The sequence below is a fragment of the Mus pahari genome, chromosome 2 (genome assembly GCF_900095145.1).
Source record: "Mus pahari chromosome 2, PAHARI_EIJ_v1.1, whole genome shotgun sequence".
Taxonomy (NCBI): domain Eukaryota; kingdom Metazoa; phylum Chordata; class Mammalia; order Rodentia; family Muridae; genus Mus; species Mus pahari.
In genome coordinates, this window is record NC_034591.1 from 140,713,193 (window position 1) to 140,727,796 (window position 14,604).

The 14,604-nt window shown below is 47.7% G+C and overlaps 1 protein-coding gene across 2 annotated transcripts in view; it reads left to right on the plus strand.

The window, feature by feature from the left end:
• Vwf (von Willebrand factor) overlaps nucleotides 1-14,604 on the plus strand; it is a 154,417-nt gene that overhangs the window by 73,851 nt on the left and 65,962 nt on the right. For both annotated transcript variants that reach the window (XM_029534982.1, XM_021190195.1), the window contains 3 exons: nucleotides 1,016-1,256; nucleotides 7,615-7,709; nucleotides 9,847-10,007. In XM_029534982.1, coding sequence (XP_029390842.1) covers nucleotides 1,016-1,256; nucleotides 7,615-7,709; nucleotides 9,847-10,007 — 497 coding nt within the window. The remainder of the gene's footprint in view (nucleotides 1-1,015; nucleotides 1,257-7,614; nucleotides 7,710-9,846; nucleotides 10,008-14,604) is intronic.

Genomic DNA, 14,604 nt, shown 5'->3' on the forward strand with positions numbered 1-14,604 from the left:
CACCTCTGTTACCTCTGTCACCTCTGTCACGTCCATCACCTCCATCTCCTCCTCGCTCTTCCTACCCTCCCACTAAAGACCTTCATCATCCGTGTGGTCATTACACGGGTGCATGATGGCCACGGTGCAGGAAGGAGGGCCAGGTCCTTTGAGGCTGAGGTCTTTCTCTGGAACATGCCTCCCATTGTTGAGACAACTGGGCTAGGCTGGGACTCCCCTCCAGTGTCACAATGACAATAGTAGTGAATGCCTGTAACATGTTGGCTCACAGAACCGCCACAAAGGCCCACATTCCACTGAGGACGGTGCTCAGCATTCCATGCTAACTAGTGGTGGAGCTGGGATTTGAACCTGGGGACATAGCCTATTCTCTAGCTGCCTTAGCATCTTGCTCTATGTAGCTCTATAGTACCTCTCATTCCTATGTGAAAGGGCGTGTGGGGGAGGGATGAGGGCTGTGAGCAGGTTGAGGCTGCTCACTTTGCTGGGGTAGGCATGAGTGTCCCTGCTTGTAACTTGCACGTCCTTAAAGGGACTGTTCCCTTCTTGAAGAGTGATGGGTGAGAACGTGAGCTTTAGGGAGACAGAGAGTTGGGCTCGCGGATCTCATGTCTGCTCCCAGGGAGGGCAGATCTTTAAGTCACTTATCTCAAGTGTTGGCCCGTATGGGGAAGAGCTCAGGAAGGCGGAGGTGGGAGCTAACTCCGTGAGGAGGAGACCACGCAGGAGGTGCTCAGAGACGGTAGCTGTCATTGTTCTTACCTTCATGGAGGTGCTCTAGCCTGTCACTCCCAATTCTAGATATTTAAATTCTCCAGGGCTCTAGTGTTCTAGGCTTAGAGAATTCACAGGTAAGATGTGTTCACCCATCCTTTCCACGCACATCGTTTTGTGTCTGAAGATACACGTTTGCTCAGAGTGGGAACAGGTGGTGGTGACCTTCTGGATACAGCGGTGGTCACAGCTGTAAGGTCCGACACCATACCTAACGCCTTCTCCCATCTCCTGTCTCCAGCTCTGGGCTGTCCACTGGGCCAGGTGTACCTGCAGTGCGGGAATTCCTGCAACCTGACCTGCCGCTCCCTCTCCCTCCCGGATGAAGAATGCAGTGAAGTCTGTCTTGAAGGCTGCTTCTGCCCCCCAGGGCTCTACCAGGATGAAAGAGGGGACTGTGTGCCCAAGGCCCAGTGCCCCTGCTACTATGATGGTGAGCTCTTCCAGCCTGCGGACATTTTCTCAGACCACCATACCATGTGGTAAGTGCAGACAGTTCCTTGAGGCTAACCCACTCCCATGAGATTGGTAATAATCCCACTCACAGATGATGCTGTGTTAGGTCCTGTACCTCTCTCCTGGGGTCAGGGTGGGATCAGGTTCAGGAACTGGTGAGCTACATACGCATGGGGCCCTCGGAAGGGTTTTGAACAGGGAACATAGAAGAGAAGTGTAGCTTCAGGGAGTGGAGAATGTGGGCAGTGTTGACACCATGGACACGAAGCCCGATAGGCCATAGATGGAGCAATCATAAGGAATGGAGGGCAGGGGTCCAAACCTAGGGCCTCTGGAGGCTGGACCAGCAGGTGCTGGAGGGTAGGAGGTGTCACTGCAGGTACCCAGGACTTGGAGTCTGACTGTCTTGAGGGTGGTGATAGCAGGGAGCAAGAGGGCTCTCTAGAAGGGCCGTGGAAATGCTGATCTTACGGACCTAGTTAGCAAGAAGCCATCCGATGAATGGATGGACCCAATAGATTAACTCTGGGGTCCAGAATTTGAGGACCCCTGTAGACCTGAGAGTAACGGGAGTCTAGGAGGTATGGGCCAGAGAACAGGAAAGGACCAAGTCCAGTCAGAGGGAGGAGGAAACAGAGAGGGAGGAGGGAGGAAGGAGTGGAGAGAAGGGAGGAGAAAAAGACAGGGCAGGGATGGAAAGGGCAGACCCAGAAAGTGCAAGTAACAGAAGTGGAAGGAAGAATAGTTGTCCCTTTGTGGTGATAGGAAGTTGGCTTAGGCACCCTCAGGTACCAAAATCCACGGATGCTTGACTCCTTCACCTGAAATAGCATAGCACCTGCCTTATGGCCTACCTACATCCTCCTGCATACTTCATCTCTAGATGGTGCTCAGCACCCACAGTGACAAGTTCTGTGACTACGTGTCCCACTGCTCTGTTTAGGCCCTGCAGGGAACAAGCTTGGCCATGTTTAGCGCTGACATAGTTCATAATTTAAATATTTTCCATCCACCATTGCTTGATTTTTGTGGATGTAGTAGAGCCCAGGGGCACAGAAGGCAGCTGGCCACAGCACCTGCTGTCGACCGGACCTTTTGGTCTTAGCCCTGTTGTAGGATTGCCTGGCAACACTTTTCAAGGTTCTGGGACCTTAAAGCAACACTGTTGGGCAAGTAGAGCTTGCTTCTCCCTTCCGCCATTACCGTGTGTGTGTGTGTGTGTGTGTGTGTGTGTGTGTGTGTGTGTGTGTGTGCTAAGAAAGATGTAACATGATGGGCTAGAGAGATGGCTCAGCGATTGAAGGGTTTGCTGTACAAGGCTAAGGACTGGGCTTAGCATCCCCAGAACCCACCTAAAGACTAAGTAGCCATGACCTATAATTACAGCCCAGGAGTCAGAGACAGGGGACCTCCCAATCAAATTATGTAGAAAACCAGCCCCGTTGAAGAGCTCTGGACTGAGAAATGCTGCATCAGTGAATGAGGAGAGCAATGAAGGGTGATTCCCACCTTCAGCCTTGAGCCTCCACACATGTAGTCATATGCCCACGGGCACCCATGCAAGGGTATCCACATATTGGCAACACACACACAGACACACACACACACACACAGACACACACACACACACACACACACACACACACACAGACTCATGAAAATGGAACACATTTTTAAAAAGACATGAGACTTGCCACTTGGTTCTCTCACACGTACCAGTGGTACTTAGTGCATTTACACATTGTGCAACCAACTTCTCCCCAGCTCTCTCTAGAACCTTGATGCCCCTGAGAGAAATGGAGTCCATTGAAGAGGAACTCCTCATTGCTTCCCAGCCCAGGAAGCCATTCGGCTTCTTCCTTTATGGCTGTGACTACTGCAGATATCTCATGAGGGGAGGCGTCCAGTGCCCATCCTTGTCTTTGTGCCTGGCTTATGTCACGTACGTTAATGCTCTGAAGGATCGCCCCTCTTACTGCATATATGCGAAGCCCATTCCTTTACTGATGGAATGGTATCCCACGGTGTATACATGGTACCTTTTGCTTAGCCACTCACCTGCTGGTGGAAACTTGGCTGCTTGGGCCTCTTTGCTGTTGCGAATGATGCTGCCACGAACACTGGTAGTTAAGTATCTGAGTATGTGCTTCAGATTTGGGGTGTGGTCAGTATCCTTGAGTGCAACTACTGGATCTAATAGTAATCCTGTTAACCTTTTTGAAGGAGTACCAAGCTATTCTTTCCTGAGGCTGCGGCATTGACATTCTCACACGTAATGGACCAGTGTAATCATTTCTCTGCATCCTCTCCAGCATCTCTTATTTTATTCCTCCTTCTCCTCCCCTCCCCCTGGTGGTGTGTATGAGAGTGCAGGTACCTCTGTGTTACAGAGGGCAGCCGTGTATTCCATCGTATTTGAAACAGAGTCTCATGTAGTTTACTACGTTGCATGTGCCAGACCAGCTGGACCGTTGGCTTCTGGAGAATCTTCTGTCTTTGTCCCCAATCTCTCTGTGGGTGTTTTGGACGTACAGGTGTGCTAACTGTGTCTGGCTTTACATAGCTTCTAGGATTTCAAATTCAGGTCCTTATGCTTATATAGCAGGGCACTTTGCCCATGGAGACATTTCCCAGTTCCCCCCACCCACCCCAATAGTTATCTTACTAGGTAGGATGTGGTATCCCACTGTGGTTTTTATTTGTGCTTCTTTAATGACTAATGACCCTGATTATCTTGTCATGAGCCTATTGGCTATTTATAGATTGTTTTTATATGTCTACTTGAAACCTTTCAGCCATTCTTGAATTGGGTAGTCTGTTTATTTTGTTATTGAGTTATTGAGGATCTTTGTATATATCGTGAGCTCTTTTCATTCTGTTGTTAGTGCCTTTTGAGGCAGAACATACTTCGATTTTAATATAATCAATTTACCTATTCTCTTAATTTATTCCTTATGGTTCTGCCTTATAGCCATGAAACCAGTGCCAAATTCCAAGTCATGAATATTTACCTCGATGATCCCTTCGAAGTCTTTGCTGATGTTTAGATCTTTGATCCAGTTGGCACTCACATTTTGCTTGCATATGGTGTAAGGTTAGAGTCCAGCTTCATTCTTTCCCAATGGAACCCCAGTTTCCCGGCACCGTGTAGACTCCTTCCCAGGTCTTGGCACTGGTATAGAAATTCAATTGACCGTCTAGGCGACGGCCGACTTCTGAGCTGTTTATTTAGCTGGTCTGTATACCTGTCCATCTGCCAGTCCATATTGTTGTAATTACTGTAGCTTTGCAATAGGCTCGGAACCAGAAACTGTGGCTCCTCCAACTTTCTTCTTTGTCAAGAATGTTTTGGTGTTCAGGGTGCTTTGATGTATGGGATAAATGGTAGTCTTAGTTTCTGTAGGAACTGCCATTGGGGCTTTATTGGGATGTATTCAATCTATAGGCCACTCGTAGAATCTTGTTATCCGATCCATATGCAGATGGGGCCCACTTACTTAGTTCCTTGGCCTTGTAAGCAATGTTCTGTAGTTTCTTGGAGTGTCTTATTAGTGTGTATTCATTGTGCCAAGTCCTGAGCCTGCTGTGACATTTTCCTGTGCGCACATACTGTACTTTGAATACACACATTCCTTCTTACTTCTCTGTCCCCTTCTTCCCAAACCCTGTTCCTCCCTAAGAGTTTCCTGTTCTGTTTCCACGTTTTCTCACGAGAGCAGACACACTTCTTTTAGCTTTCTGAGCCAGAGATGATTTCATTTAACGCAGTCGCCCCAGTTTCTGCCCACTTTCCCACAAAGGACATGAGTTTATTCTTCTTCATGGCTGATGCTGCTTCATTACGCATCTGTCCCACATTTTCTTTACCTGTCCATCCATTGAGACATGTGGGCTGGCGCCATAGTGTGACTTTAAGCAAAAGCACGGTGCAGATATCTTTATTGAACGCTGACCCTGATTCCTTCAGAGATGTAGGGCAGGTTTGGCACCATTAGACCATGATCAGGATCAGTGTATTTTTTAGTTTCTTGAAGAGTCTCTATGCTTACTCCCAAAGTGTGCTAATTTACACGTGCATCAACCGTGTGGAAGACTTTCTCTTTCTCTACATCACTACCTTTGTTTTTCCTTTGGCCTTTTTGGGGACAGGGTCTCAGTTCGTAGTTCAGGCTGGCTTGGAGCAAGTTTGCTGCCCCAACGTGCCTCTAGTTCATGGCAATCCTCTTGCCTCAGCTTCTCAAGTGCCAGGACTATAGCTATGAGGGACTTGCCTGACTTCATCATCGTTGGCATGCTGTCTGTGGCTAAAGAGGATATATTGATTGGACGCTTCTGTTTCTTTTGAGATTTATTTGCATGTTCTTGCCCATTTGTTACTTGGGTTGTTGGTTCATTTATTGTTTAATGTTTTGGGGTTCCTTGCACACTCTGCCAGATGTGTATCTGGTAAAGCTTATCTCTTGCTCTGTAGGGAATCACTCAGTTAACTCTTTGCTCTGTAGAAACTTAAAAAAAGTTACTTTGTGTGTGCTCACATGTGTGTATGTGTTTGTGTACTTAGGTGTGTTGGGAAGGAGTGGCCTTAGCTTTGGTGAAACTGTGTGTAAGAGCCTTTGGGTTTAAAGAGTAATACATCTTAAGATTCACAGATGGCCATTAAGCTGGAGAAGGAGGGAAGCAGGGATCAGCTCATGTGGGGCTCACCCTTTTTTTTTTCTTTTTTTTCTTTATTATTTTCTTTATTTACATTTCAAATGCTATCCCGAAAGTTTCCTATACCCCTCCCCCCACCTCTGCTCCCCTACCCACCCACTCCCACTACTTGGCCCAGGCCTTGCCTTGTGCTGGGTCATATAAAGTTTGCAAGACCAAGGGGCCTTTCTTCCCAATGATGGCCGATCAGGCCATCTTCTGCTACATATGCAGCTAGAGACACGAGCTCAGGGGGTACTGGTTAGTTCATATTGTTGTTGCACCTACAGGGTAGCAGCCCCCTTCAGGTCCTTGGGTACTTTCTCTAGCCTCTCCATTGGGGGCTCTGTGTTTCATCCAATAGCTGGCTGTGAGCATCCACTTCTGTGTTTGCCAGGCACTGGCATAGCCTCACAAGAGTCCGCAATATCAGGGTCCCTTCAGCAGAATCTTGCTGACATGAGCATTAGTATCTAGGTTTGGTGGCTGATGATGGGATGGACTCCCGAATGGGGTAGTCTCTGGATAGTCCATCCTTTCATCTTAGCTCTAAATTTTGACTCTGTACCTATACCCTTTCATGAGTATTTTGTTCCTTATTCTAAGGAGGAATGAAGTATCCACCCAGTGGTCATCCTTCTTGGTTTTTTTCTGTTTTGCATAATGTATCTTGGGTATTCTAAGTTTCTGGGCTAATACCTGCTTATCAGTGAGTGCATATCTAGTGACTTCTTTTGTGATTGGGTTACCTCACTAAGGATGATATCCTCCAGATACATCCATTTGCCCAAGAATTTCATAAATTCATTGTTTTTAATAGCTGAGTAGTACTCCATTGTGTAAATGTAGGGGCTCACCCTTTACTGGAGAGTCTGTTGAAGGGATGCTCCTGAGGAATGTCAGGCAAGGGTAGGGCACAGTCAAGAAGTATAAGTAGCAAGCATATAGTAATTGAAGCAAATGTCAGCAGCAATGTCCTGGATTGTGATGGAGCTGATGGAGAGGGTGGAGAGAGGCCAGTGTTGGGGAGAACCCTAGATTCTGACAGCAAGTCAGGTTGAATGGATGGTGGTACCAGTCCACTGACCAACCCTGGAAGGGGCCTGGGGTCTGCTGCAGACACCTGTGCTTGCAGTGTCTTTGAGACACTGAAGAGAATTATAAAAGAGACGTTTGCATGCACAGGTCTGAGCTCAAAGGCACTACTGCCAAAAGTGCATGGGTCATTTTTGTAATGAGATGGGGATGTGAATGGTGGCATAGTGGGGGTAGAGAAAGCATGGATGTCTGGGGAGAGGGGACATATAACCTATAGGTGAGGCTGGGACAGAATTGGAGATGTCCAATGGAGACTGTCTTCATTCTCTCAGAGACTGGAGTAGCTATCAGTGATGGGGATGTTCAAAGGGACATAACACAGGAAAAGAACTCAGAGAGACCCACTGGACTTGGTGGCCTGATGGTCACTGGTGGTGTGAGCAGGCCAAACTGCAGACCCAGAGTTATGGGCCTGTAACCTCGCTGGAAGGAGCAGAGTGAGCAGGGTTGGGATGGGGGGCAATGAATATATATATTCATTATATAATTCATATATATAATTCATATATATGTGAATACACACACACACACACACACACACACACACACACACACACATATACTCTAGCAAAAGCTGTGGTGTTTTCTCTGCAGTTACTGCGAAGATGGCTTCATGCACTGTACCACAAGTGGAGCCCCGGGGAGCCTGTTGCCTGACACTGTCCTCAGCAGCCCCCTGTCTCACCGCAGTGAGTCCTGTAGCCCTGAGAGGCTGTTCTCTTCCCTTCTGTCTAGACTCTTTTCCACAAGGGGCTGGGAGTGCTGGCTGCACTGTTTGATACATGCAGGCGTTCAAACAGGGGCCTGGCTCTGTCCAGCATCTCCTTGATGTCTTAGCTTGTGTGAGTGATTTTCAGGCATGTCTTTGCACATGTAAATTCATGTGAGCGAGGCCAGAAGTGTTTTACTGTGTGGAAGGAGAGCTCATGAGTTGTTAGAAGTGGAGAGATCTGTTCGCCTGTGGTAGTCTGAGTGTAGTGAGCAGCTGGTGTTAGCGGATGGGCTTGCTAGCAATGACACCTACCACTCTTCAATGGCTCTTGTTTCCTGTGGACATGCTGATGAGGAAACCTCCCTGGAGTCTTGTCAGATGGGTCTGAAAGAAGAAGGGGTTGGGCCAATTGCTCACTATTTGAAAATCCTAATAGTTGGAGTGCTGTCTCAGGATGTGATAAAGATTGGACGGTGTGGCCCACGGGGGTGGGCATGGACCATGGGGGATGGTTACAGAGGCTTTGCCTCCAGAAGGACTATGCTGGCCTAGAGTGTAGTCTCCTGGTTGGAAGGACATAAGTGGGTCTTCATCAGCTGCTAGTGGAACCTCTTCTTCCCCTGCTTCTCACACTGAGACCCCTCCCTCAGGCCCGTTGCTTTCCAGCTTGGACAGGGGTCCGGGTCCCCTGTTTTAGAGCCCCTTTCAGCCCAGAGATGGGCCAAGGCCCTGAGCATGAGGGTGACTCAAAGTGAAGCAGGAGTATGGCCTCCTTGTCTCCAGGCTTCTTGTACTTCTGTCCCCTCACTGTATTCTGCCTCAAAGCCCTACCTTTTATGCACCCCGCCTGCGCCCCAGCTCAGAGTCTTCTCGTCTAGTCGCTGTATAGAAACTCCTGGGTTTCTTCTCCTTCTAAGACTAGGAAAAGACATTTTCTCCTTTGAAGTGTAGCTTTTATACTCAAATTTTCACATAAAAGTAAGGTTGAGAATTCTGCCTTCCTTGCCCAGAGTGAGAGAAATGATATTGTGTATGTATGACCAGGCTTTTTGAAGAAAAATAAAAAGGGCGTTGTCTCAACTCTCAGCTCTTGTCATTATCCAATTGTTGTTGCTGTTCTTTGATTGGCAGAAAATGTGATCCAGTAGTGAACCAAGTAGACAGAATCCCTTCCTTCAATATATATATATATATATATATATATATATATATATATATATATATATATATATATATGTATATATATATATGCATACTTTTTTTTATTATTATTATTTTCTTTATTTACATTTCAAATGCTATCCCGAAAGTTACCCATACCCCTCCCCCCACCTCTGTTCCCCTACCCACCCACTCCCACTACTTGGCCCAGGCCTTGCCTTGTATATGCATACTTTTTAAAGGTGGGGTCAAGGAGGTCACAAAGGCACTTTGAACGAGTTTCTTTCAGTTTGAAGGTCTTAACAGTTGCCAGACCATTTGACAAGACACAGAAGGGAGAGGGGTGACCAGATTCTCATTTCTAGACCAGAAGCAAATCTTTTAAACGTACAGTGGAAGCACATGGACAGGGGGAATGGGGTGGGGGGGCATGTTAGTGACAGTACACTTCGATGCCACCATTTTTATAGGGAGGCTGACCTTGGAGCAGACGCTGGACTTTAGAGTCCCTGCGGCTGACGGTCTTCTCCTTGAGGGGTAACTATTTCCCCAAGTGTTCCTGTTGGGTCCCATCAAGCTCCATTTTAGTGCCCCATATCTAGGTCTTCTCAAACCCGAGTCTGGAAATTTCCATAGTGCGCCTTGGTTCAGGGTAGACTGGGAGAGCAGAGTCAAGAGGGATGAAGGTTATCAGACGATATCTGTTGGGGTCTGTAGAGCTTCCACCAGCTCGACCTGAAACATCGAGATAGATAAAGCTACTGCCCCGTTCTCACATGGAGACCCTGGCTCAGGGCTGGAGCTCACTGTAAACTGGGCAGTGTCAGGTCTTCAATCTTGAGGAGCAGGCAGTGCTGAGCCCCCCCAATGAGTGATGGCTCCTGGGGGCTCCAGAACAGTGCAGGAGGGTGATCTGCCGTGGCTTTGCTCACTATCTCTTTTCCTTCCTCAAGGCAAAAGGAGCCTCTCCTGCCGGCCACCCATGGTCAAGCTGGTGTGTCCCGCTGACAACCCACGGGCTCAAGGGCTGGAGTGTGCTAAGACTTGCCAGAACTACGACCTGGAGTGTATGAGCCTGGGCTGTGTGTCTGGCTGCCTCTGTCCCCCAGGCATGGTGAGTCACCGCATGCGCGGAGGGGCACCTTCCCTTCCATGTTCCTGTAGGCCATGGTGAGCCAGAGAGAGGGAAGAAACAGGGAGAGGAATGCTGGGTAGATTCAACCGCTAAATTCAGAGAGGGACTGGGAGAAGAATGTCCTGCCTTCATGCTGATGGGATTGGACACAGAGAAAATCTCAGCACACAGATTGGCCTTAGGAAGCAAAGACATGGTTTATAGAAGATACATGTCTAAACAGGCATTTCTACTTGAATTTCCCCACGGGTAATATTTCATACAGCGGGGAGGGAAGGATGCACACATAGTTGTGTATGATTTACATATATTTGCCTATCACTTTCTCTTTTAAGAGAAGATGTTGATGTCTGTTCTGGTTTGATTTCTGTTGCTGCGATAAAGACCATGACCAAAAGCAACTTTGGGAGGAAAGAAGTTATTTAATCACTTTACACTTCAAGGTCAGAGGGAGCTCAAAGCAGTAACTCAAGCAGAAACCACAGAGGAACCCTGCTCACGGGCCCCTCTCTCTTTGGCTTAGGCTTAGCTAGGTTTTGTATGTAACTCAGATCTTCCTGCCTAAGGAATGGTAACACCCACGGTGGTCTAGATAGTCCCTCCTACCTCAATTATCAATCAAGATGAAGCCTTATAGATATGACCACAGGTCAATCTGATTGCTCTCTCTTTCCTGGTGACTTGAGATTGTGTCACGTTGGCAATGAAAACCCAATCAAGATAGTGTACTTGTGCCGTAACATAAGCTAATTGTGGCACTGTCTTTTCTGTCTCCATTAAATGACTTGTGAGGTCTTGGTCAGGTCCATGTGTCCCAAGATTCTGATCCCATGGTTGGACCTGAAGGGCATACAAGGTCCAGTGCTTGGTTGAGACCACCTGACTCCTCTGTTTACCTTCTAGAAATGGAGGCAATGGTTGGAGCAGGTCTGAGCCTTCTGACCTCCCTCTACTATTAGGCTTTCATTTTTGTTTTTGTTTTTGAGACAGGGTTTCTCTATGCAGTCTTGGCTGTCCTGGACTTCACTCTGTAGATCAGGCTGGCCTTGAACTCAGAGATCCACCTGCCTCTGCTTCCTGGGTGATAGGATTGAAGATGTGTGCCATCACCGCCTGGCTTTGACCAGTTTTGTGTAAAACCCATTATACATATATTATTGTCATCATCTTGAAGAATGCAACTTCTAGCCTTTCTTTTTCACATGCATGCTGCCTTTATGCCGTCTATGACTCTACTTTCCCATACTATGTATTGAGGGGTTGAGAGGAAGCTCTCGAGGCCAGCCTGAAGGCATGCAGGATGGATTGAGTGCACACTAGGACTCTGCTTGAGGAGCTGTGGGTGTTCTGTCCTGGAAACCAGAACTTATTCCATGTCCTCAAGAAGGCTGGGCACCATGGCATGTGCAGCAAAGTTCTGTTCTGTATTTCCTTTCTAGTCCTTCTCTTCCAGATGGAGAGCTCTATTAATTCTCTCTGGGATGTTCCCCACTGTCTTCTCCCCCGAGGCTTCTAGAACCATCACCTTCTATAGGGAGGTAGAGAATAGCCCTTACCCTGGGCAGCGTGGCTCGCACTATAGGGAAGGATGATTGGGGTCTATGAGAGGAGGACCTCAGTCCCGTGTCTGAGCAACAAGCAGGGGGCTGAGAGACACTGAGATAAGTTCTCATTGTGGATAATTTAGGGATTTGCAGGCACAGTTGTCTCTACGGCATTTCTGGAGGGAAATCTTGACTTGAGAGAACCTCAGGCAAGGAAAGGGACTTCTTCAGCATTATGTCAGCACCGGGAACTGTTTAATTTATTATTTTGTTAAAAATTAAGAAACAATTGAGATGATGCCTCATTTTGTTACCCAGGCTGGTCTTGAACTCCTGGGCTTCAGCAATCCTTCTGCCTCAGCCTCCTGAGTAGCTAGAACTGCAGGCACACTCTACCATGTCCAGCTGGGTCAAGGCTTCTGTAAAGGAAGTGTGTGTGTGTGTGTGTGTGTGTGTGTGTGTGTAGAAAGCATCTAGGTAGTATTAGATATTAATAACTATAACAGTTGGATCAGATCCCTAATCCCAGCTGGGAGTGTGACCTTACACACTCTGGGAGGCAGTCCTTTCTCACCCAGAAGTTCCTGGTATGCATTCTCAGAAACATGTGTAACTAGGGCCTCTTACAAAAGCTTCTGTCCATAGAAGTTGGATTATTTTCACAATTGCTTCATTACAAGGCTGACTGATGTGCAGATAGCTGGGGCCAGGTTCAGCAGAGCAGAGAAATCCACGTAATTTATGAAGTGTGCATAGCGTGCTGGCTGCAGCGCCCTACACGTGTTCCTGGCCACGGCACAAAGAGAAGGGAGCTGGGAACATCTTGCCTGGGTGCTTCTGATGGTGCCGACCTCATTCCCATGGCTGTTTCCCTGTCCTCTGTGTGATGAGGGAGGCTATGGGGTGATGCCAAGGGGTTGAAGAAGGGGCTCCGTAGTCTGCATCTGAGGACTTGCAAGGGGCGGGGCAAGTCACTTGGATGGAGGCACATCTGCTGAGAACAGAGAGACCCAAGGAGGAATGGCGTACAGGGGCTAAGCTAAGCATGTCCACCACCCTCCGACCCTCCACTTATATACAGGCATTCAGTCTCTATCTGAACCCCAGAGGCCTCCTCTGTAGTGTACTCAGCCTGCTTCCTCACTTGGTTGGCTGTGGATATGAGAGAGATGCATTCAAAACCACTTAAAAAACAAACAAGCAAGGTATGGGGTTAGGGATGGACCATAGTTAGGGATGTGATTTCCTAGCATGCAGGAGGTCATGGGTTTAACCCCCAGCATAAAATGGGCAGTAATGGGACATGCCTGTAGGTAGAGACAGTAGGATCAGAAGTTCAAAGTCCTCCTTAGGACCATGGAGGGTTGAATGCCAGCTCAAGTTGGAGATCTTGTCTCAAAGAAGCCAGAATTGTGGCAAGCCAGTTCTGTAGAATTGTGACAAGAGGTGCGGTTATTATGTCTGTAAATAACTGAGGCTCAGTTTTAGAAACTTCGTGGGTCAGCTCCTTGTCTTGCCACTGGTGGGATGGTGTAAGGTCTGTTTTCTTACTTTTCCAGTTTGTTGCAAATCAATGCTTTTAAATACAGTGGAAATGGATTCTCTGAGAAATAAAATAACAGAAAGTAGTGATAGGAGTTGGGAATATATCTTAGTTATTATTCTACTGCTGTGATAAAATATCATGGCCAAGACCAACTGTGGAAGATAAGAGTATATGTGAGGCTACACTTCCAGAGTTGGAGTCTATGGCCATCCTGGGGAGCATGGCAGCAGGCAGGCAGACAGCAGGCAGGCAAGCAGGCAGGCAGGCAGGCAGGCAGGCATGGTGCTGGAGCAGTAGCTGAGAGCTCACATCCCTATCTGCAAGGAAGAGACAGAGAGAAGGAGAGAACTAAGAATAGTGTGGGCTTTTGAGACCTCAGATCCTACCCCTAAAGACATCCCTCCTCTGACAAGGGCATGACCTTCAATCCTCCCAACTAATAAGTAGCTGTACCAACTGATAACTAGGTATTAAAATGAGGAACCTATGGGGTTTTTTTCTTATTCAAACTGCCATAGGATATGAGTCAGTGTAAGGCCGTGGCTTCATCTCTAGGACTCTAAAAGGCAACAAAGACAAATCAACCAACCAACCAACCATCCAACAAACCAACTAACCATCTAACCAACCATCCAACCAACCAACCAACCAACCAACCAACTAACCAACCATCCATCCATCCATCCATCCATCCATCCATCCATCCATCCAACTAACCAAAGTATAGGATCCACGCAGTTTTTATCACTTATGACAGACGTGACATTACAGTCTGTTTCTGCATTCTCATCGTCACTGGTCAGCTCTGACACTGGCCTGGCCTTGAGTGGCCATTGTCCTCTTCTACAAACCATGTTTCCTCTATACCTGTCTCCTCTAAGCCTAAAAGCACTTCTTTGAAGATATTGGAGGAAAGTGGGGAGGCCTTTCCTTTCCCAGTGTCACCAGCCTGGCTCCTGCTGAGCAGAGGCCTTCGGCTCCACCACAGACAGCAGATTCTTTGCCCCCGCAGCTGCCCCCAAGGTCTTCTTGAAGGGGTAGGAGTGGCAAGAACCACAGAGGTGGTGATTTGGTGCTTCCAGTCCTAGGTCCCCACACTGAGTCAAGTGGCAAGTCACTTCAGATCTTTGTTTCTTCTCCTGTAATATTGGGTTAGAAGGGTGTAGAGGGAAGGTTAAAGAGGGGGAGTCATAGGCATTCCAGCTGCTTTGTTATGGTGTTATGGTGACCACTGTCACAGTAAGTTCATGCAGTCAAAACATGGGTGGCTGCAAAGGGCGTCCCAAGTCTTTGCTGATTGTTTTGAATATTTGTGACGGGGCTTCACTTTGTAGTTCAGGCCGGTCTGGAACTTACTGGATAGCCCAGACTAATACATTTTCTTTGCTGACAATGCTCCTGAACTTTTTGCCTGGAGCAGCTGCCACTCCTTTAAGTTAGGATATTACCTAATTTCACCACTAGTCAGCAGCAGAGCACAGCCCAT